Here is a 20,300-nt window from a genome sequence, read left to right as displayed (position 1 = left end):
CCTCAAAGCCTTCGCCTTCCTTCCTCTTCCACCCAAGCGGCGCGGCGAGCAGCAGCCGGCGAGGCAGGATGAACCTGGCGCAGTGTCGCGTCCAGATTCATAGGCCGCGCCGACCTATAAGTACACTCGCGGGGCACGCTCTCTCTCTCTCCGAGGATTGCGGTTGCAAGCAGGATAAACGGCCACCGGTAGGCGTCGGCGGAGAGGAGAGGAGCAAGAGAGGGTGGGAAGGAGAGGCACCTCCGGATTAATTCCTCCGCGGGAGCTGGATATTGTGAGGGAATCGAGGTGGGTTTCTTGGGGTGGGGATTGCGGGGGGTTCTTGGTTTTTGATCGGGCAATGCGGTTTTTGGTTCTTTGGTGTTCGCGTCTCTGTTCTTGGTTGGTTGGTTTGGTGCTGTTCGTGGCTAATTTCTCGGTGTTGCTTCCGGTTTCGGTTGAGTTTTGCTTCCTCTCGAGTGAGGATTTGAGTGTTTTGGTGAGTGTTCTTGGATCATCCGCGTCTTGCTTTGAGGGCTAATTCGAGTTGTTGGTTGTCGTTTCAGCGATCGAGTCGTCGTCGTCTTCCCCTGAGCAATCCGGACGCACGCGCCCCCCGCCTGTTCTGCTTCCATCTTCTCCACGCGGATCGGCGAGACAAGAATCAGGAAGCACCCAGGTAAAGAACACCAGACTCACTTCACTTGTTGTTGCAACCATTATGGCCCCTTCTGTCGTTCCTGGACTATCTGATCGAACGCCATCTGTGTGTTCGCGCAAATGCTTCAAAGGAGCAGGAATTAGTGGTTTCAGTTCATGTGTGCTTCATCTTGCGTCTCACAAACGTTCTTGCCGACCTTGCAGTTTTCTGGAATTCCAGCTACTATAACACAAGCCATAGCCATTTCACTTGTTGTTGAGTTGTTGCTTTTTATGTTTATTATTGTCTTTCCTGAACTACTCCTTCAATTGCTAACTTGGTGATTGCAAACATGCTTCAAAGAAGCAACATTAGCTGAGTTCATATTTGCTTTTCCAATTTTTTTTGCCACTGTAGATAGTGATTCTGCCTTTGTTTTATATACAGCAAGCTGAAGAAACAATAGCCGAGTTCATGTTTGCTTTATCTTACAATGTTCATAGAATATCCAGTTTGGCCACTGTAGAAAGTGATTCTGCTTTTCCATACAGCAAGCTGCAGATCTTTTTTTTTTCCCTTGGTGGTGAAGGCCATGGTTCTTGATGCATTACTTGGTTTGCTTCCATGGCAGAGCAGTTCTGTAGTTTGTTCAGTCACTTATCCTATGTGGTTCTGAATTTTACCTCTGGGTTGAGAATTGGAGCAGTTTAATGAGCTTTCTTGATCGCTTGCACCTGCTTTGAGGGCTAATTCACTTCACGCATTCTTTTTTCAGCGATTGAGTCGTCATCTTTCCCTGAGCAACCCGGAGTGCCCCACCTATTCTGCTTCCTCTTCTCCACACGGATCGTCGAGACAAGAAGCAAGAAGCATCCAGGTAAAGAACGCCATGCTCACCTCACTTGCTGTTGCAACCATTAGGGCCCTTTCTGTTGTCCCTGTACTATCTGATGAAATGCCATCTCTGTGTTCACGCAAATGCTTCAAAGGAGCAGGAAATTAGTGGTTTAAGTTCATGCTTGCTTCATCTTGTGTCACACTGTGTTCTTGCCATCCAGATATGGCTGAAGCCATAACTTCTTCACTGGTTGTAAGGTTGTTGACTCGTTGCTGTATGTTATTATTGTACTTCCTGAAATTTTCCTTCAAATGCTAACTTAGTGGTTGCAAACGTGCTTCAAGGAAGCAACAATATCTGAGTTCTTGTTGCTTTGTTTTACGGTGTTAAATACAGTATCCATTTTGCTTACAGTAGATAGTGATTCTGCGGTTTTATAAAGAAAACTGACGATTGATTTCCCCTGAGTGGTGAAGGCCATGGTTCTGGATACATTGTTTGTTTCCATGGCAGAGCAGTTATGTAGTTTTTCTTTTGTCACTAGTACTATATGCGCCTGTGATGCTAGTTCTTACTAATATTGTGTTTTGTGTTGTTAATATAAATATATCTTGGTGAAAATTTCTGTTTTGACATTCATATTGTACATACTCAGTAAGCTTTAAAATTATCTGACAATAAAATGCGTATGATGCAGCAATTAGTGAATCCATGTTTTCTTCCTTATGCTATGTTCTAACTTAGTGTAACTTTCCAATGATACAGATATGGCACCAAGAGGAAAGCCTTGGAAGCATTGTTGCAACAAGTGCGACAAGAGCTTCCGTTCAGGGAATGCTCTTGGAGGCCACATGTCCTGCCACAGGAGTGTTGGTAATCAGCCAAAGAGCACGTCAAGCCCACCCACTGTTGTTGATCTGCACATGCCACTGCTGAGTTCCTGTGATGATAATCTTTTGCTTTTGCCCCCAGAAACACAATGCCAGATGTGCTCAAAGGTGTTCTCCACCTCCGGATCGCTGAGGGAGCACATGATGATGCACGGTGGGGAGAAGGTGGTGGTCAAGGCTGAGGAAGAAGCTGCCGGGCTGATTGAAGCACTGGGCATTGCTGATAGCATGCAAGATGTAATGGTGTTTTCTTCAGTGAAGCGTAAGCGATCATTCCGATCAAAGAGGCAGACACCAGCACTCAGTTTGGAGGAGATAGAGGCTGCAGATGCTCTCCTACTGCTTTCAGGGTGCTTTGACAAGACTTCAGCTTATGAGGATTGCTATCTGGGAGATATAGAAGACAGTAGCTTGAGATCCATTGTGCTGACAGAGGTTAACATGAATGCCGTGGATCGTTGTTCGGTTCGATCTGTTGGCTCCAAGGAGCCAATAAATGATAATAACTCAGGTTACAAGGATTGCTATGGACAAAGTGACAAGGAAAACTGTTTGATCGTTCCCAAGGAGGAGATGGATCCAAATGATTTTGATCATGAGCTGGTTAGAGATGCTGCTCTCAGGAAACCAAGAACCGACAATTCAGATGAGGAGATGAAGTTTGGTGATCTTCCAGCTGCTGCTATGAAGGACAACAGCCACCGTTGCAATACCTGCGGAAAGTCATTTGGATCAGGGCAGGCACTGGGAGGCCACATGCGACGTCATTATGTTCGGAAGTGCAATCGTCAACGGGGGGTTGCTGACCACGCTGGTTCTGTTCTTATGAAAGTGCAAAAGCTGAAGCTTAGATTGGACCCCATCTTGTTTGATGTCACACTTCCAGCTCTCACTGATGGAGACTGCTGCATTTCTGTGGGTGTGAAGCCTGAACCTCAGCTGTGGTGTGTCACGAGCAATCTTCAGTGAACCAATCCGGTGCTCGATGTGGTCTGAAACTCTCTGTTCTTTTGGTGAAATCTGGGGTGTTGTCTGAAACTGGTACAGTTCCTTGAGCTGTCTGTAGACTGTAGGTAGTTCATCAGCCAGGAAGCAAAAAAAACCCATGTTGTCTTCCGATAGATAGTCACAAGCTCACAATACTGATAGGAGTAGTTCTCTTGACTGACAAACTTCCATGGATAGCAAAGGCCAGGATCTTGAGTGATAGCTTGGTTACTGAACAGTGAAGCTGATTTCCATGTTGCATGCAATGCAATGGACGAGCTTGTCATTTTTTTTTTGTACCAACAATCTGTAAAATCAGTTTTGCTTTGCTTTCTGTAAATGTCTGTACCTTGATTCTTGAAAGGAATGCTGGTCAGAATGAGGTGAATTTTTGTACTAAATGGTGATATCCTCATTGTATGCACTGATCAGTCAATATTAAAGTACAGTGACATTTTTTTTCAAGAAAAAGAGAAGTGAGATAGGAGTAGTTCTCTTCACTTGAGTGATAGGAGCTTTTCAAATTTTCTTTTGTACTGACGATCTGTAGATCAATTTTACTTTGCTCTACACTTCTGTGTTTCTGTAAATGCTTGTCTGCTGAAAGAAATGGTGGTCAGAATGAGGTGATTTTAATTTGTACACTAAATTCTAAATTTTGATATATATTCTACTAATCAGTCAATATTAAACTACAGTCTCAATTTTTCAAGCAAAACCAGTATATGATGTTTTTTTTTCTCATGATAGTAATGTGACAAGTTCTTCTTGACAACATCACAGCCGTCCGATCATGACACGTGTCCTCATCCTGCGCCTCACCACGAACCCCCTCTTCTTCCCCGATGCGTCTCTCTCTCCCCTCCTCTCTCCGCTTCCGCAACCAAAACCTCCACAGCTCGCCGCGGCGCTGGCGCGGCCGCGCAGGATGAACCTAGGACGCGGTACAGTCCAGGTTCATACGATGCGGCGCCCTATAAGAGCACCCGCGCGGCTCGCACGCGCGGCGGTCAGTTTACAAGCGCCGTCCACCGAGAGATCGAGCTCCAAGAATCGGAATTGGTGGGATGGGTTTAGGAAGCTCGATTCCTCGCCGCCCGTGAAGGCATTGGTCAATTGGCCCCCCCAAGAACCGTTGCTTAGCGGCCTAGGAGGCTAGGACCCCGGGCCTGGAACAATCTGAGGTGGGTTTCAGGTTCTTGGGGTTCTTGGTTTGTTGTCCATGGTCGGGTTTTTCCAGTTCTTGATTTGGTCTTCCACCAAGAATATGGGCTCTTGGTTTCGTTTGCCTGATTCGATGAGTGCATTTCCTGTGTTGTTTGTTTCAGCGGTTCAACCTGCATGATTTTCGCCTTTCCCTCACGAATTTGATCGCGAGTTCGCTACCCACATTCGCTAGAAGCCTTCAGGTGCAGATTCCGTGCCCATCCTACAATCTGAAGCTCTCTGGTCTTTACCGTGTAAATTCGTTGCGCATTGCACCGTGTAAATTCTGGTGTGTCCTTGTTTGGTTAAATGCTCGAAATGAAGCAAAACAAATAGCGAGAGGAATTCCTCATGATTAAAAATCTCTAGCTCTTGGTTAGTAAACGATTCTATGATGGCGTTTCTTCAGTTCTTGAGTTGTTTTGTCACCAGCCAAGAATTCTGAGGCTTCTTGCTGATTCATTTCTTCTTCTTCTTCTTTTTCTTGTTTCTGGAGCAACCTGTTGATTGTTACCTTGAGAAATCTGATTAGTTCTTGTCTTCCTTAATTGATCGCGTGGTAATGTTTACGTTTTGTAAGTTATTGCTTAAAAGTTGAAAGAGTGGCTTGCTTTGTTCCTTCTCCATGCTGCATGTTTACTTACTGCGATATGACCTTGCTGTGATCCAGAAATGGCTTCTGATGTTCCTCAAGATGACGTGCAATGCCATTTTTGTGGCACCTACTTAAGGCCAAGAAGTTTTAGGAAGCATCAGCAGCGTTGCAAGTACAATCCGGATGCGCTTACGCGACAGAATTTGTCCGCAAGTTCGATACCAACATCTGCTACAAGAGCGACGCATTCAGGTGCAGATTCTGTGCCCATCCTATGATCTGAAGCTCTAGTCTTTACTGTGTAAATTCAATTCACATTGCAGTGGCTATTCTTAGTTTTGTGATCAAATGGTGTCCCTTTATTTCCCTAAATGCTTGAAATAAACCAGAAGTTAGCAAGAGGAATCATCCCAAGACAAAACTCTCCAGTTATTTGTTAGTTAATGGTTCTGCAGTGGTGTTTCAGTTCTTCAATTGTTCTGTTGATGGCAAGAATTTTTGCCATTTGCTAAGAATTTGGCCGCACCCTGTGTCTGCCTTAATGATTCTTACGATAATTCCACAAGTTCTTACTTATCCATCCTTTTGATCTTTTTTTCTAGGAGCAAGTTGTTAGTAGTTACCATTAAGAATCTGACTAATTCTTGTCTTTCTTAATTGATCACATGGTATTAGTGTTTGCATTTTGCAACTATTTACTTGAAATAGTGGCTTGCTTGCTAAGTTCTGATTCTCTATGATGTGTGTTTACTTACTGCGACTTGCTGTGATCCAGAAATGGCTTCTGATGGCGTTTCAGTTCTATCAATGATCTCAGTACAGTGATCTCAATTTCTTCTACTACTACTACTTTTTCTTGTTTCCGGAGCAAACCTGTTGATTGTTACCTTGAGAAATCTGATTAGTTCTTGTCTTCCTTAATTGATCGCGTGGTAATTTTTACGTTTTCTAAGTTATTGCTTGAAAGTTGAAAGAGTGGCTTGCTTTGTTCCTTCTCCATGCCGCGTGTTTACTTACTGCGATATGACCTTGCTGTGATCCAGAAATGGCTTCTGATGTTCCTCAAGGTTACGTGCAATGTCATTTTTGTGACACCTACTTAAGGCCAAGAAGTTTAAGGAAGCATCAGCAGCGTTGCATGTACAATCCGGATGCGCTTACGCGACAGAATTTGTCCGCAAGTTCGATACCAACATCTGCTAGAAGAGCGACGCATTCAGGTGCAGATTCTGTGCCCATCCTATGATCTGAAGCTCTAGTCTTTACCGTGTAAATTCAATTCACATTGCAGTGGCTATTCTTAGTTCTGTGATCAAATGATGTCCCTTTATTTCCCTAAATGCTTGAAATAAACCAGAAGTTAGCAAGAGTAATAATCATCCTAAGACAAAACTCTCCAGTTATGGGTTAGTTCATGATTCTGCAGTGGTGTTTCAGTTCTTCAATTGTTCTGTTGATGGCAAGAATTTTTGCCATTTGCCAAGAATTTGGCCGAACCCTGTGTCTGCCTTAATGATTCTTATGATAATTCCGCAAGTTCTTACTTATCCATCTTTTTGTTCTTTTCTTCTAGGAGTAAGCTGTTAGTAGTTACCATTAAGAATCTGATTAATTCTTGTCTTTCTTAATTGATCACATGGTATTAGTGTTTGCTTTTTGCAACTATTTACTTGAAATAGTGGCTTGCTTGCTAAGTTCTGATTCTCTATGATGTGTGTTTACTTACTGCGACTTGCTGTGATCCAGAAATGGCTTCTGATGGTCCTCAAGAGAACTGTCAGTGCAGTTTTTGTCACAAGGACTTCGAGGGTAGAAGTTCTTGTGCAGAGCATGAGCTGCAGTGCAAGAACAATCCCGACGTGCATTCGCAAACAGAACCTTCAGGCAATGCTCAGGGTGGCATAGGCAGCTTGGATGTTCATGTACCAAGGCGAAAGCGAACAGCCAGAAATCAGCCGCTGCCAGAACAACATCTGAAGAAGCCAGCTTCTGATTATGCTCAGGGTGGCACCAGTGATGCACCAGAGACTCCACCGAAGCCAACAACAAGTGAAGTGAAAGTGGATTCTGCTGTCAATGCTCCTGATATCACTATTCCTGACAACAAAGATCCTTCTGTGATGCAGAAACAAAAGAAGAAGCTTGATCTCAATCTGCAACCTCACAGTGACAGTTCAGATCAGGAGGAACAGGCCGACAATTTCAGCTCTATCAATGATCTCAGTACAATTGATACAAATTCAGACAAGAAGAAAAATACCATCACTGGTGTTGCTGATACCAATATTCCTGACCACAAAGATCCTTCTAGGATGCAGATGCAAATCAAGCTTGATCTCAATCTGCCACCTCACGACGACAGTTCCAGCTCTATGGATGATCTCAAAACTCTGGCTCCCACTGATACCAATTCAGATAAGGAGACGAACACCGGCAATGGTGGTGTTGATACCAATATTCCTGACCACAGTGATCCTTCTGCGATGCAGACGAAAAACAAGCTTGATTTCAATCTTCCGCCTCGCAATGACAGTTCAGATTCATTAGTCTGAAATGAAAGACTTGATTTTCGTCTACTGGTAGATAGTTACAGGCTATGATACTCATACGACTTTCTGTTTCAGAAGCAACAAGTGTACAAACCTCTTCTGAATGGCAAAGTCCATACTTCTGTATTCTTTGCACTCTTGCTTCGATAGTGAAGCAGTGTTATTCAGTTACATGCAATGGATGAACATTTTACTACTAACAATATGTTCTAATGCATACACTTCTCTGTTTCAGTAAATATGGATATACTAATGAGTAACGACATGATTGCTGTGTAAAAAGATTCTGGTTAATGTTTGTGTAATTTGGTTGTTGCCTAGATTATGGCAGCCTTGATGTGATGCCATACTGATCTATGAGTGTGTTATTGCTGTTTTTTTTTTTAATATTGAAAGGCCATGGCTTGGATGTGTGTGCTAGAGCAGTTTTGCTCAGTTCCTGCAATGTACTGTTCCATTATATATAGCTGATATATCTTGAAATGATTTCTGGGTAAATAAATGCTAGTTAAATTGGTGCAGACAGTAGTGCACTGGCCCTTTTGCTCTTGGGTGTTTCTTGCGAAATATGGCTTGATGTGAAACTGAGCCTGGTGGCCAGTTGTGCTTGCTTATACAGTTATACTTACCGGTTAGTAGCATGTGCACAACTTGAGGTTATTCCCATTTTGTGCAGTTGGTACTGTATATTCTGACCAGTTAGTGGTAAGTATGATGTGATTTTGGCCTCATTAAAAGTTAGTCACATTTGTTCTTTAAGAAAATGTCATTCATTTTTCTGAGATCAGTTTCTGTGAACTTAATTTGGTGCCAATCTGCAGTTGCTCTCTTCTCCTCATGGAGTCACTGCTGCCTTGTCAGATTTCATTAGTTTTGCCAAGGTTCACTTCTCAACCTGTTGATACATACTATAAGCTTATTTAAAGTTGAAAATTCTACCTTCAAGAAAGACAAGAACATAAATGAAGCTTTGATACAACCTGAAGTCAGTCCAGTAATTGTGTCTTTTAATTAACAACACTGCCTTTTTGCATCCACCACTGTCAGAATCAAATTTACACTGCAAATACAGTTTTTGCAAGGAGTGGCATTTGCAGAAAGAAATCGATGCTCATTTTTTCAGAGTTCAGCAGAAAAAAAAAACTGATGCTCTTATGCTCAGCCTGATATGTGCATAGATTCCTCAAGTATTTCTGCTTTTGTCAAGTTATGCCCATAATAAAGAATTACTCCCTAAGTTTCAGATTATAAGTTATTTTGAGTTTGGTCAAAGTTAAACTATTTCAAGTTTAATCAAGTTTGTAGACAAATATAGTAATATTTATAACACAAAATTATTTTCATTAAATTTATAATTGAATATATTTTTATAATATATTTGTCTTGTGTTAAAAATGTTGCTGCATTTCTCTACAAACTTAATTAAATTTAAAGTAGTTTCGACTTGTAGTCTGAAACGTCAAACGTAAGGAGTACCAAACTATGATTACTTGCATTATGTGGACCTCTTATTATAATGTGGCTGCAGTGACAGGTTCTCCTCGCGGCAACACCATAGCCGTCCGATCATGACACGTGTCGTCATCCTGTAGCCCAGCAAGAAACCCTCTCTCCTTCTACTCTTCCTCTCCCACCACCGCAACCCAAAACCCCCCCGCTTCCACTGCTCGCCGGCGCCGCGCGCAACGCCGCGCGATGAACCTAGTACGCTGAAGAGTCCAGATTCGTAGAATGGCGCGGCCTATAAGAGCACGAGCACCCCCCCCGCGCTCGGTTCAGTTTACACGCGGCGTCCACCGAGAGAGACCGACCTCCAAGAAGAGCAAGAAGCGAGTGGGGAACGGGGGATTAACAAGAAGCTCGATTCCTCGCTGCTCGTGAAGGAATCGCTCCCCACGACGACCTGGACGTGTACCGATCTGACGTGGGTTCAGGACTTCAGGTTTCTTGAGTTCTTGGTTGTGCTGTTCATGGTGTGGTTCGGTTCCACAGTTCTTGGTTTGGTCTTCCCGCCGAGAATCTGATGCGAGATTCGTCTCTGGGTTCTTGGTTTGTTTGCCTGATTCGATGATTTCATGCTAATGAATTGGTTGCATTCATTGTTTCAGCGGTTCGACCTGCAAGAATTTCGCCTTCCCTGACGAATTTGATCGCCTTCCCGCGTTCTGAAACCCTCACGCATTCAGAGGTACAGATTCCGTGCCCAAAGCTCTAGTCTGTTCCGTGTAAATTCAATCCACATTGCAGTGGCTATGTGACTATGTCTTGCCTTTTCTTGATTCTGTGATCAAATGGTGTCTCCGTGTTTGGCTGAATGCTTGAGATAAAGCAACAATTAGCGAGAGGAACTCCTGATTAAAAGTCTGTTGCTCTTAGTTAGTTAATGATGTCGCAATTTGGAGAATTTGGGGAATCAACTCTTTGATTACGCTCAAAGAGAGAGACGGGAAATATCTAAATGCCCCTAGATATACTACCCTTTAACAAATGATTCTGTGGTGGCGTTTCAATTCTTCAGTTATTCTGTCGATGGCAAGAATATTTTTGCCATCAGCCAAGAATTTGTCTTGGTTCTGTGAGTTCTTGCTGATCCATTTCTTTATTCTTGTTTCTGGAGCAAACATGCTAGTTCTTGTCTTTCTTAATTGAGCACATGGTAATGTTCGCATTTGCAAGTTATTGCTTGATGAAAGAGTGGCTTGCTTGTTTAATTATCCTTCTCCATGATGTGTGTTTGCTTACTGCAATGCGACCTTGCTGTGATCCAGAAAAAATGGCTTCTGAGTGGGACTCACCATGCCAGTTTTGTGGCAAGAACTTCAAGAGAAGAGGTGATCTGCTAAATCATGAGTTGACTTGCAAGTACATTTCGGATGTGCATCCGCAAACAGAATCTTCAGGAGATGCTCAGGCTCGCAAGGATATTTTGGGATTTCATATACCAAGGCAAAAGCGAACAGTTCCCGCATTCCCAGCTTCTGATTATGCTCAGGGTGGCATCAATGGTGCAACAAGTGAAGTGAAAGTGGATTGGGATCCCGAAGAAGAGACTGATGTTTTAGAGGCTCTCTTGCTTCTCAGGGAGCAACCTGCCTATCCTGGAGAAGAGACATTTTCTGATGATGAACCGGGTGCTGGTAATGTAGACGATGAACCAGCTGCTAGTAATAATCCAGATCAGGTGCTGAAGATGTGCTCTGACAAGGGTTCATCTCCTGTGGAATGTTATGGAGGTGATGAGAGGAGGGTCGGTGCGTGCGCCATTGCGGGGGTGGAGGAGGATGATCTCAGCCCAAATGTTGGTTGTCGAGGGGTCACCGATTGTGTTGATGAGTCTGATGTGATTCAAAAGCAAAAAAGGAAGCCTGATCTTAGCGTTGCCGATCTCAGGGACCTTGTTGAGATGAAACAGCAAAACATGAAGGCTGATACCAATATTCATGACCAAGGACATCCTTCTGTGATGCAGATGCAAAAAAATGAGCTTAGTCTTGATCTACTGCCTCACAAGAACAGTTCAGATCACGAGGTACCAACCCTTAGTGTCAGCTCTATGGATGATCCCGATGGCCTGGTTTCCACTGATACAAACTCAGATAAGGAGACGGAGACTGTCAATGTTGGTATTGATATCAATATTCCTGAGCAGAGAGAATCTTCAGTGACGCGGATGCAAAACGAGAAGCTTGGTCTCAATCTGCTGCCTCGCAATGACAGTTCAGGTCATGAGGTACCAATCCTCAGTGTTAGCTCTACCGATGATCTCAACTCCCTGATTCCCACTGATACAAGCTCAGATAAGGATACAAACTCAAATGTAGCAGACAGGTTAGGCCACTGTCCTGCACAAGAGTAGTAGTGGAGTCCTTGTTGCGGTGAAAAAGGAGGTGCAGGCCTAGTGTTTCTGATCAAACTCTTGAAGTGAAACCTGAGGGTGAATTCTGAACTGCAGCAATGAAGGGTGGTTCAGTGTGCGCCTACGTTTTGTGTTTTGTCTAACTGATGATGGTTTTTTGATTCATTGGTCTTCATATTCATCGGTCTGAGGTGAAAGACATGATTTTTGTCTACTGGTATATAGTTACAGGCTATAATACTCATACTATCTTTTTGTTTCGTAAGCAACAAATGTACATACCTTTTATGAATGGCAAAGTCCATATAGTTCCTGTATTCTTTCCACACTTGCTTCCATAGTGAAGCTGTGTTGTTCACATAGATGCAAGTGATGAACATTTTACTACTAATGATGTGGAGTTCTAATGCATTTTACTTTGGCTTTACACTTCTCCGTTTCTGTAAATGGTGATATAGTAATGACACGGTTCCTGCGCAAAATGATGCTAGTTAATGTTTGTGTAATTTGGTTGTTGCTTGGATTAAGACAGCTTTGATGACTCCATGGTTTCCATGTCATGTATTGATCTATGAATGTGATGTTCCTTTTTTTTTCTTTGTTTGGATGTTGAAAGGCCATGGTTCTGAATTTGAATGTATTGCTCGGATGCATGCTGGAGCAGTCTTGTTCAGTTTTTGAAAATCACTTTTCCTTAGCATTTTCTTTTCATGTTCTGTATATGCTGATATATCTTGAAATGATTGTTGGGTAAATATATTCGGTGCCAGTTAAAATTGGTGCAGATTTCTGGTTCTTTTGCACTTTGGTGTTTCTTGCGGAAAATGGAAATGAATCCATTTGTAGCTTTGCTTATACCTACAGTTAGTACTATGCTTTCAAATTGGGAGTTTAGGTCCAATTTGTGCAGTTGGTAATGTATATACTTACCAATTAGTAATATCCAGTAATTATGATGTGATTTTGGCCTCATTAAAAGCTGGTCGTATTTTCTTCTTTCAAAAAAAAAAAGCTGGCCATATTTTTCTGCTACGTCGGTTCTGAAAGGCACTTGTGCTGAGAGCTTAATTTGGGGGCACTTTGTATGCTTATCATGATAATGTCTCTGCAGTAGGTCCCTTTTCCTCTTAGGTGCTTTCTTGTCAAACTTCATTAGTTACCAAGGCACTCAATTAGTTGAGATAAGCTCATTTCAAGTTGTAATCCTACCTTCTAGAAAGAGAAGAACAGAACTGAAGTCAGAAATATTTTTGTCTTTTTTTTAAGGAACAACCCTGTATGCAGTAATCATCCTAATACTGTATTTGACAGAATTAAATGAAAGATGAAAATTAGATCAAAATGGAATGCCTTTTCCATCCTCTTCCACCACTCTTAGAATCAAATATTTCTGTTTGCCTGTCAAATGCAAATGCAGTTTTGCAGGGAGTGCATATGGTTGCTTTCTACCCAGATACAGAAATAAATTGATGCTGACTTGCCAGAGTGTAAGCAGAAAAGGAAGAGCTGATGCTCTCAGCATGTGCTGGATTGCTCCAAGTAATGATGTTCTCTGAAGTTAGGCCAGAAGGAGGTTCCAAACTAATTACTTTGCATTAAGTTAGAACTTCACATGTGCCATGTGATAATTTTTCCCCCCTAAAGGAATATATGTCAAATATTACATACATCTGACATTTTTCTTTAAAAGAAAAATTCTGAGGTCAATAAGTTACTGGTCAATCCAGAGAATAGATCATCACCATGGGCCAATGACTCAATTCTAGGGGATCCCAATTGAAAACGAGTCAGATTTTGTGAGTGCATCATTCAAAACACCTAATCCTACAATTCCATGATTGGTGTTGGATGGGTCCTCTAGGAACATGAGTGTGGCTCTATGCCATCCATCGTCCTGAATTTCTCAAAATATTTCCCTTAAAAAAATAAACAAAATATCATGAGTCGGTATATGAGTTTGCACTAGAACACAACACATAATGCTCCAAAAAAAGAATCCTTCATTCGACGACTCATATATAAAAAGTGCGCCCTCTGGTGAAAAAAGGGCTAATTGTTTGGCTTATGCTTATGCTTATAACCCAAAATTAAATTTTAGAACTTAATTTTGAATTTGATTTCTTGGTTTTTTTCATTCTACTTTATTTTACAACATTTGCTCTTGAGTCGCTAATGATACATTTATAAAAGTTTTACTCACAATTTTTTTTGGTAATAAGTGTTTTGGATAAGTATATGAATACGCTAAACAATGGGGCTTTATGTAACGTTTTGAGCAAGAGACTCCGACAAATTTTAAAACTTCCAGCCAAATATTTATGACTAGAAAGAGTATCACGTTTATTTCCGATCATGACGTTCATGGAGCTATTTTTTACCATTGGGTTTACTTTCCACGAGAACCGATAAAAAATCGCGAAATTTGGAGGTTTCGACGCACGACGAAAGTAGATGGAGAGTAAAATTTCAAACGGTACAGGAATTCAAAATTTAAATAGAAAATTAAATCAAAAATTTGTCGAGAACTGTCATACTACTACCAAGGATCGGGGGAGCCAACACTAAATTGGAAAAGGCGAACCCCTGTGCTATCACATTCATCAAAATTAGCAATCAGTAGTAATTAATACAACGGTGCATGTTAACCAGAACAAAATATTCCCTCCGTCTTAGTCGTTTTGATATTTTTCCCTAATCAAACATTCTAAAGTTTGACCACGTTTATACAAAAATATAGCAATATATTTAACAGAAAACAAACATATTATCAAATTATATTATATGTTAGTTTTAGTTAGACTAATTTTATATTCTAGATGCTGCTAAATTTTTTCTCTAGACTTTCAAACTCAAACAAGTTTAACAAGGAGAGAAAAAAAATCAAAATGACTTATACTAATATTTTAAAAAAAGAGTAAAAAAAAATCTAGCAAGGCTAGGGTAGGAGTAGCAATAATACCACACGTGGGCAGTGGGCTGGGATGCTTGTGTTGTGTCTTCTGCTTCCTGGAGGAAGCAACCGGCCAGCCAGCGGTTTGGTTTGGTTTGACCCAACCATGCCACGCTGGACTCCGACCCGACCCCGACCCGACCCGACCCTTCTCCTCCTCTTCGTGTTCATCGCGTCGGGTCAAATCCCTCCTCTTCTTCTTCGTCTCCGTCTCCGTCTCCGTCTCGTCGCCGCCTAATCCCCCACCACCTCGAAACCCAGATCAAACCCTCCCTCCCCTTCCACCCCCGCACGATCCACCTACCCCCTCCCCCCTTCTTCTCCCTCGCGCGCGCACGCAGCTAGCTAGCTACCGCGAGGAACCGAATCCAATCGAGCTCAGGACGAGGCGGAGGAGGAGAAACCACCCCGGATTCTCTTGATCCGGAGTCCAAGAAACCACGGGGTAGTGCCGTAGTGGAAGCAATCAATCAGCAGCAGCAGGATCGACCCCCCCCCCCTTCTTGATTGCTGGTTTGGCCGGCGGCAATGCCGGATCCGGCCGGGCTGCCATGGCTGCGGCGTCTGTGAGCCGCGTCGTCGGCGCGTGTGAATGCTCGTCGGGTCTAGACGGTTTGAGGAGGAGGAGTGGGGAGAGGGAGGGGGGCGGCGGCGACGATGCAGATCCGGCTGTCGCCGAGCATGAGGAGCATCACCATCTCCAGTAGCGGCATCGGCATCGGCGGCGGCAATGGCGGCGGCGGAGGCGGCGGCGGCGGCGTGGGGAGCGGGCTGCTAGACCTCATGAAGCTCAAGGCCGCCGCCCGCCACTTCTCCTACCGCACCGTCTTCCACACCGTCCTCATCCTCGCCTTCCTCCTCCCCTTCGTCTTCATCCTCACCGCCCTCGTCACCCTCGAGGGCTTCAACAAGTGCTCCTCCCTAGGTACCTTGCCGCCCTCTTCATGAAATGCTCTTCAAATGGTCTTGAAATGGTGTTACTGTGCCCCTGCACAGCTAGTTCTTCAGGAGTAGTTTATGTAGCTTACTGGTGGTATACCAGACCAGGGATGTGCAATGTGCATGCCGCGGCGGCGTGAATTACACGTTTCGGTAGATAACAACCGCTGGGATGCTCATAATTTTCTTGTGTTTTAACCGAAACTCATGAAATGTACTACACGCCTGCTTTGGTGCTATGATCACTTGCCGTCACTAGATTATAGGGGCTTATTTGGGCATGATAATGATAGTGGCATTGTTTTTTTTTTGTTGCATACTATTTGCTTAGTTGGCTGCTTTAATTGCTTTCTTGGTTCACCTGATGTTCCAAAACTGCTCGTTTTGGCCTCCTATAGAAAGGGTTAGTACAAATGGGGTTGCTTTGCTTACCACTTATGTGGCAACTTAATGGCTGCTTCTATCACTCTTAGATGTTAAGGTGTTCATGATAATGATATCTTGATGGTTCATTGAGAAATTAGGCACATCACATTGACACGGTAGACCAACACTTCCGTAAGTAAACTATGAATGTGAAATATATGTAACATCACTTGTTTTCTACTCCGTATGTTAGAAAATGAAACAACTTTTCTCCATTGTTACTTCCGATACTTCATACTTGGTGAGTTGGAGCTACTATGAAGGCTCATACTGAACCAGCCAGAATACCAAAGTGTGCCCCTCGAATGCTTTTATTTTGTTCGAATAAGTCATTACTTTAGCCTAAACTATCCTCAGACAAATTCCAATCCATAAGTTACGTTACTAATCATAATGTACACATTTATAAACAAGGCCCATTTCCCTATCATCTAATCCACTTAATTTGCTATTACATCATGATCCTGCTAAATAATCTGTTACATGCACCCCCCTTGGTTGTTTTTCTGTACATGGACCTGAAATCTTGCCCTATGTTCATATGTTGGATTCAAGGTTGCAGCAGACTATGTTTGTCTTTGATCATAAAAATGTAAATAGTGGTAATTCCCCTGTCTGGAGAAAAGAGACTGCTGATCTTATCAGTTCTAAATGTGTAACAGCATTTAGTAGAAGCTTTAGTTTTATTTTTCTCAAATGGAATCTTAGGGGTTAAGCAGACATTGTTCTAAAGCTCAGGGGGGTTATCTGGACTTTCGCCTTAACTCTACTTTAGTTGGTGCCTATGTTGTTATCCTATCTTTTGTCGATGATACTTTATGTACTTATCTTTCTCTTTGTTGTGCTGCCTGATCCATCATAATTTATACATGTTCAAATTTGTTCATAGTTGAAATTTGTGTGGTCAATGACTTGCTACTAATTCATGAGTTGTTACTATCAGATTGTCTAGGCAGACGGTTAGGTCCACGGCTTCTTGGTAGGGGCAACGATGGCTCCATGGTACTCACATCTCCTCTGATATTACCCTTCTCCTTTCAATTTTGTGGATTTGCTTAGTTCCTTATTTAATTTCTATATTCTAATGCGCAGAGGGTCATGAGGGATTTGTATAGGATGCTTGACGAAATAAATTCTGAAGAAGTACCTGTTGATTTGAAGGTCCCAGACTCTTTTGATGAATTCATCTGGGACATGAAGAATAATGATTATGATTTAAGGTCATTTGCTTTTAGGCTGAAGGCAACAGTAAGTTTCTTTCCCTGTTTTGAAGTACTGTCCATATTTTCTATTTCTGTCCAAGCATGTGAATTGCAAAGTTTCTCAGTAGGTTATGTTGGTGGTGACTTGTGCTTGAGAATGAACGTCATGATTCCTTTGAGTGTGTTTTTACTTTGGAATCCACTGTAAAGCTTGTGTCACTTCTTGGGTAATATTATTTTATAGCAGTTATGTTATTGTGTTGGATGGTGATGGACAAGCTATCTTGTACATAAAACTGTTATTTTCTTGCCATTATTTACAAGCGTTACATGCTAAACTGGTAGCTTCTACATAGCTAAACTCTAAATATCAAGGCTCACTATAGTAGTGATGAAAATAAATAAATATCTTGTTTACACCACATGTATACAACAGGTAGTATTTAATGATTCTCATCCTTCTAAAGTTGCCAAGCAGAACACTAATGGACTTGAAGGTCCCTAACATCATGCTAATATGCTTCTATTGTTCAGCAAGCACTAATATTTTCATTGCCTGCATAACATTACGCAGATGGAGAGCATGGACAGGGAATTGAGAACATCAAGGTTATCAGAGCAGTTAAACAAACACTACGCAGCAATTGCTATTCCCAAAGGCCTTCATTGCCTTTCCTTGCGTCTAACTGATGAATACTCATCCAATGCTCTTGCAAGGAAACAACTCCCTCCACCTGAGTTGATCCCTCGTCTTTCTGACAATTCCTATCTCCATTTTGTTTTAGCATCAGATAACATCCTTGCAGCCTCAGTTGTGGTCAGTTCAACTATTAGGTCATCATTAAAACCTGGCAGGATAGTTTTCCATGTCATCACTGACAAGAAGACCTATCCTGCTATGCACTCATGGTTTGCTTTGAATACTCTTTCTCCTGCCATTGTTGAGGTGAAAGGTGTTCACCAATTTGATTGGTTAACAAGAGAAAACGTGCCAGTTCTTGAAGCTATAGAAACTCAGCACACTGTCAGAAGTCGTTTCCATGGAAATCACCTTGCAAGAAATAGTGCAGGTGATAGCCCAAGGGTTTTTGCTGCCAAGCTGCAGGCAGGGAGTCCAACATATACTTCAGTGCTCAATCATATTCGAATATACTTGCCTGAGGTACAATAATTTTTTCTAACTTATTTTCAGTACAGTTTCATCAGCTTTGGCATAATTGATAAACAATTAAGCATGTGTTGTCATATGTAATAGAAACCTGAGTTTAAGCAATCGAAATACAACAGATTTGAAGTTTCTTTCCTTGTTTTAAATGTAAATAATATATATGTATATACTCTGCATAATTTTTTTTCTTGCAGAAATCTGTATTGTGCAACAATTTATAATGTTCTGTAGTTAGTTGGACTTTCCCATCTGTAGTTGTGCAAATATATTCTAACTGCATCATTTATTTTTTCAATCTACCTCATTTTTTTCCTGAAAGATTTGTAGTTGTGCAAATTTATTCTAACTTGCACTTTGTGAAATGCAGTTGTTCCCAAACCTCAACAAAGTTGTATTTCTTGATGATGACGTTGTTGTCCAGCGGGACTTGTCATCACTTTGGGATATTGATCTAGGTGGGAAGGTAAATGGAGCTGTTGAGACCTGCAGAGGTGGAGATACTTGGGTGATGTCCAAGAGGTTCAGAAATTATTTCAATTTCTCCCATCCCCTCATTGCCAATAACTTCGACCCTTCGGAGTGTGCATGGGCATATGGCATGAATATATTTGACCTGAGTGCATGGAGAAAGACATCCATTAAAGATAAATACCACCATTGGGTCAGGGAGGTAAAACATCGATGCCACTACCTTTTCATCTGCACACCCCCAGTTGTGTTCTACACATTTTTTTCCATTTTATAGTAACTAAGTGAATATTTTCTGATATTGGAATTTGGAAGTCTAACAGGCTCCTTGTTTAAACATAACGCTCTTTTTGTTTGTGGCAACGTTCTAAAAGCAACTATATAAAATTAATGCAGAGCTGCTGATATGTTAAAAACTAGGGAATTTCTCTTGATCACTTCAAAAGGCATATGGAAATATGCTGGACACTATTTTTAATGATCATATATTTGACCAATGCTTGGTCCAAATTTTAACGTTCTAAATAAGCTCTGATGAGTTTGAGCTACCTACCTTACTCATGCTACCTTCTTTCCCTGCAGAATCTGAGCTCAAACTTCACACTTTGGAGGCTTGGAACATTACCACCTGGCCTTATAGCATTTAGAGGTCATGTTCATCCTATTGATCCATCATGGCATCTTTTAGGCTTGGGGTATCAGGAAAAGACAGATATCCCCAGTGTTCAGAAAGCAGCAGTCATACATTACAATGGGCAAAGTAAACCATGGCTGGATATTGGTTTTAAGCATCTCCAGCCATTTTGGACAAGACATGTGAACTACTCGAATGAGTTCATAAGAAACTGTCATATAATGGAGCCCCAGTTATAGATTGGCTAGATAAACCATTCTATAAATATTGGCGTAAATTATGGAATTAAATTCATTATTTTGGAGACCAATACCAGATAGTCCAGAAGGATACCCACGAAATGCTCTCTGAACAGTAACCCGGAGCTGGTACACGAGCGGATGGAGAATATTTAATGAACACAAAGGAAATATTTTCTTCCTATACACTAGGATCTCTTTCCCTTTATTTATTCCATTTGTATCATAGCTCATGAAATTACAGTATTGTTTAGGATGGTTCTTTTGTATTTATTGGAGCAATATAAATTGCCTGATTTGGCGGGATTGATGGTAGGCCCATCGTTATTGTAATTGTTGGGTATCCAGTTCACCACATGAACAACATGGGCCAGATTTTGATTTTGCAAAGCAAGCCCTGTACATTTGCTTCCTGTTTTCTTTATCTTTTTGTGGTCATCTGGTATGATACTCTGGTGTCACTGGTGTCATCAGAATTGGATTATTATACTTACTGTAAATTTGTAACTCCTGTCATATTTGGTCTTTGACTATCTATAACCTTTTCAAGTTTAGTACATACATCAGTGTGTATTGATCATTTTATTGTACATTGTTTACAAGAAATAAGAACTTAAATGAATTTCTTTAGACGAACTTCAGTGGATATTGGTTATGGTTAGCAGGTACTCCTAAAACAATACTGGTTGGACTAGTTTGAGTTCTAATTATTTCTTAAGAGGGTGTTCTTTTTC

At 41.8% G+C, this 20,300-nt stretch overlaps 4 protein-coding genes across 9 annotated transcripts; all 4 read left to right on the top strand.

The window, feature by feature from the left end:
• Positions 1 to 4: 4 nt before the first annotated feature.
• LOC4352630 (uncharacterized) lies at positions 5 to 3,834 on the top strand. 2 transcript variants are annotated; one of them, XM_015763523.1, is made up of 5 exons: positions 5 to 288; positions 546 to 658; positions 1,395 to 1,496; positions 2,223 to 2,330; positions 2,430 to 3,834. In XM_015763523.1, exons 4-5 carry the CDS (start codon positions 2,225 to 2,227, stop codon positions 3,314 to 3,316), a joined length of 993 nt encoding a protein of 330 aa, XP_015619009.1. In that variant the 5' UTR covers positions 5 to 288; positions 546 to 658; positions 1,395 to 1,496; positions 2,223 to 2,224; the 3' UTR covers positions 3,317 to 3,834. The 2 variants fall into 2 exon arrangements, with proteins under 2 accessions (XP_015619009.1, XP_015619008.1); XM_015763522.1 differs by having other exon boundaries at positions 2,223 to 3,834.
• A 365-nt stretch (positions 3,835 to 4,199) lies between these two features.
• LOC4352629 (uncharacterized) lies at positions 4,200 to 8,026 on the top strand. Of its 2 annotated transcripts, XM_015763867.3 has the most exons (5): positions 4,200 to 4,518; positions 4,663 to 4,743; positions 5,211 to 5,387; positions 6,179 to 6,355; positions 6,882 to 8,026. In XM_015763867.3, the coding sequence occupies exons 3-5, from the start codon at positions 5,213 to 5,215 to the stop codon at positions 7,685 to 7,687; spliced, it is 1,158 nt and encodes a 385-aa protein (XP_015619353.1). In that variant the 5' UTR covers positions 4,200 to 4,518; positions 4,663 to 4,743; positions 5,211 to 5,212; the 3' UTR covers positions 7,688 to 8,026. The 2 variants fall into 2 exon arrangements, with proteins under 2 accessions (XP_015619353.1, XP_015619352.1); XM_015763866.3 differs by lacking the exon at positions 4,663 to 4,743 and having other exon boundaries at positions 6,882 to 7,960.
• Positions 8,027 to 9,329: 1,303 nt separating this feature from the next.
• LOC4352628 (uncharacterized) lies at positions 9,330 to 11,969 on the top strand. 4 transcript variants are annotated; one of them, XM_015763519.3, is made up of 3 exons: positions 9,343 to 9,626; positions 9,793 to 9,872; positions 10,453 to 11,969. In XM_015763519.3, exon 3 carries the CDS (start codon positions 10,458 to 10,460, stop codon positions 11,538 to 11,540), a length of 1,083 nt encoding a protein of 360 aa, XP_015619005.1. In that variant the 5' UTR covers positions 9,343 to 9,626; positions 9,793 to 9,872; positions 10,453 to 10,457; the 3' UTR covers positions 11,541 to 11,969. The 4 variants fall into 4 exon arrangements, with proteins under 4 accessions (XP_015619004.1, XP_015619005.1, XP_015619006.1 ...); XM_015763520.3 differs by having other exon boundaries at positions 9,354 to 9,657; XM_015763521.3 differs by having other exon boundaries at positions 9,374 to 9,608.
• A 2,684-nt stretch (positions 11,970 to 14,653) lies between these two features.
• LOC4352627 (probable galacturonosyltransferase 13) lies at positions 14,654 to 20,082 on the top strand. Its single transcript, XM_015765093.2, has 6 exons — positions 14,654 to 15,415; positions 16,799 to 16,857; positions 16,948 to 17,103; positions 17,632 to 18,219; positions 18,593 to 18,895; positions 19,276 to 20,082. Exons 1-6 carry the CDS (start codon positions 15,148 to 15,150, stop codon positions 19,564 to 19,566), a joined length of 1,665 nt encoding a protein of 554 aa, XP_015620579.1. The 5' UTR covers positions 14,654 to 15,147; the 3' UTR covers positions 19,567 to 20,082.
• The last annotated feature ends 218 nt before the right edge of the window (positions 20,083 to 20,300 follow it).

This window comes from Oryza sativa, chromosome 12 (assembly GCF_034140825.1).
Source record: "Oryza sativa Japonica Group chromosome 12, ASM3414082v1".
In the NCBI taxonomy this organism is placed as follows: Eukaryota; Viridiplantae; Streptophyta; class Magnoliopsida; order Poales; family Poaceae; genus Oryza; species Oryza sativa.
Note: the sequence above shows the minus strand (reverse complement) of the source record. Positions and strands in the feature narration are given on the sequence as shown.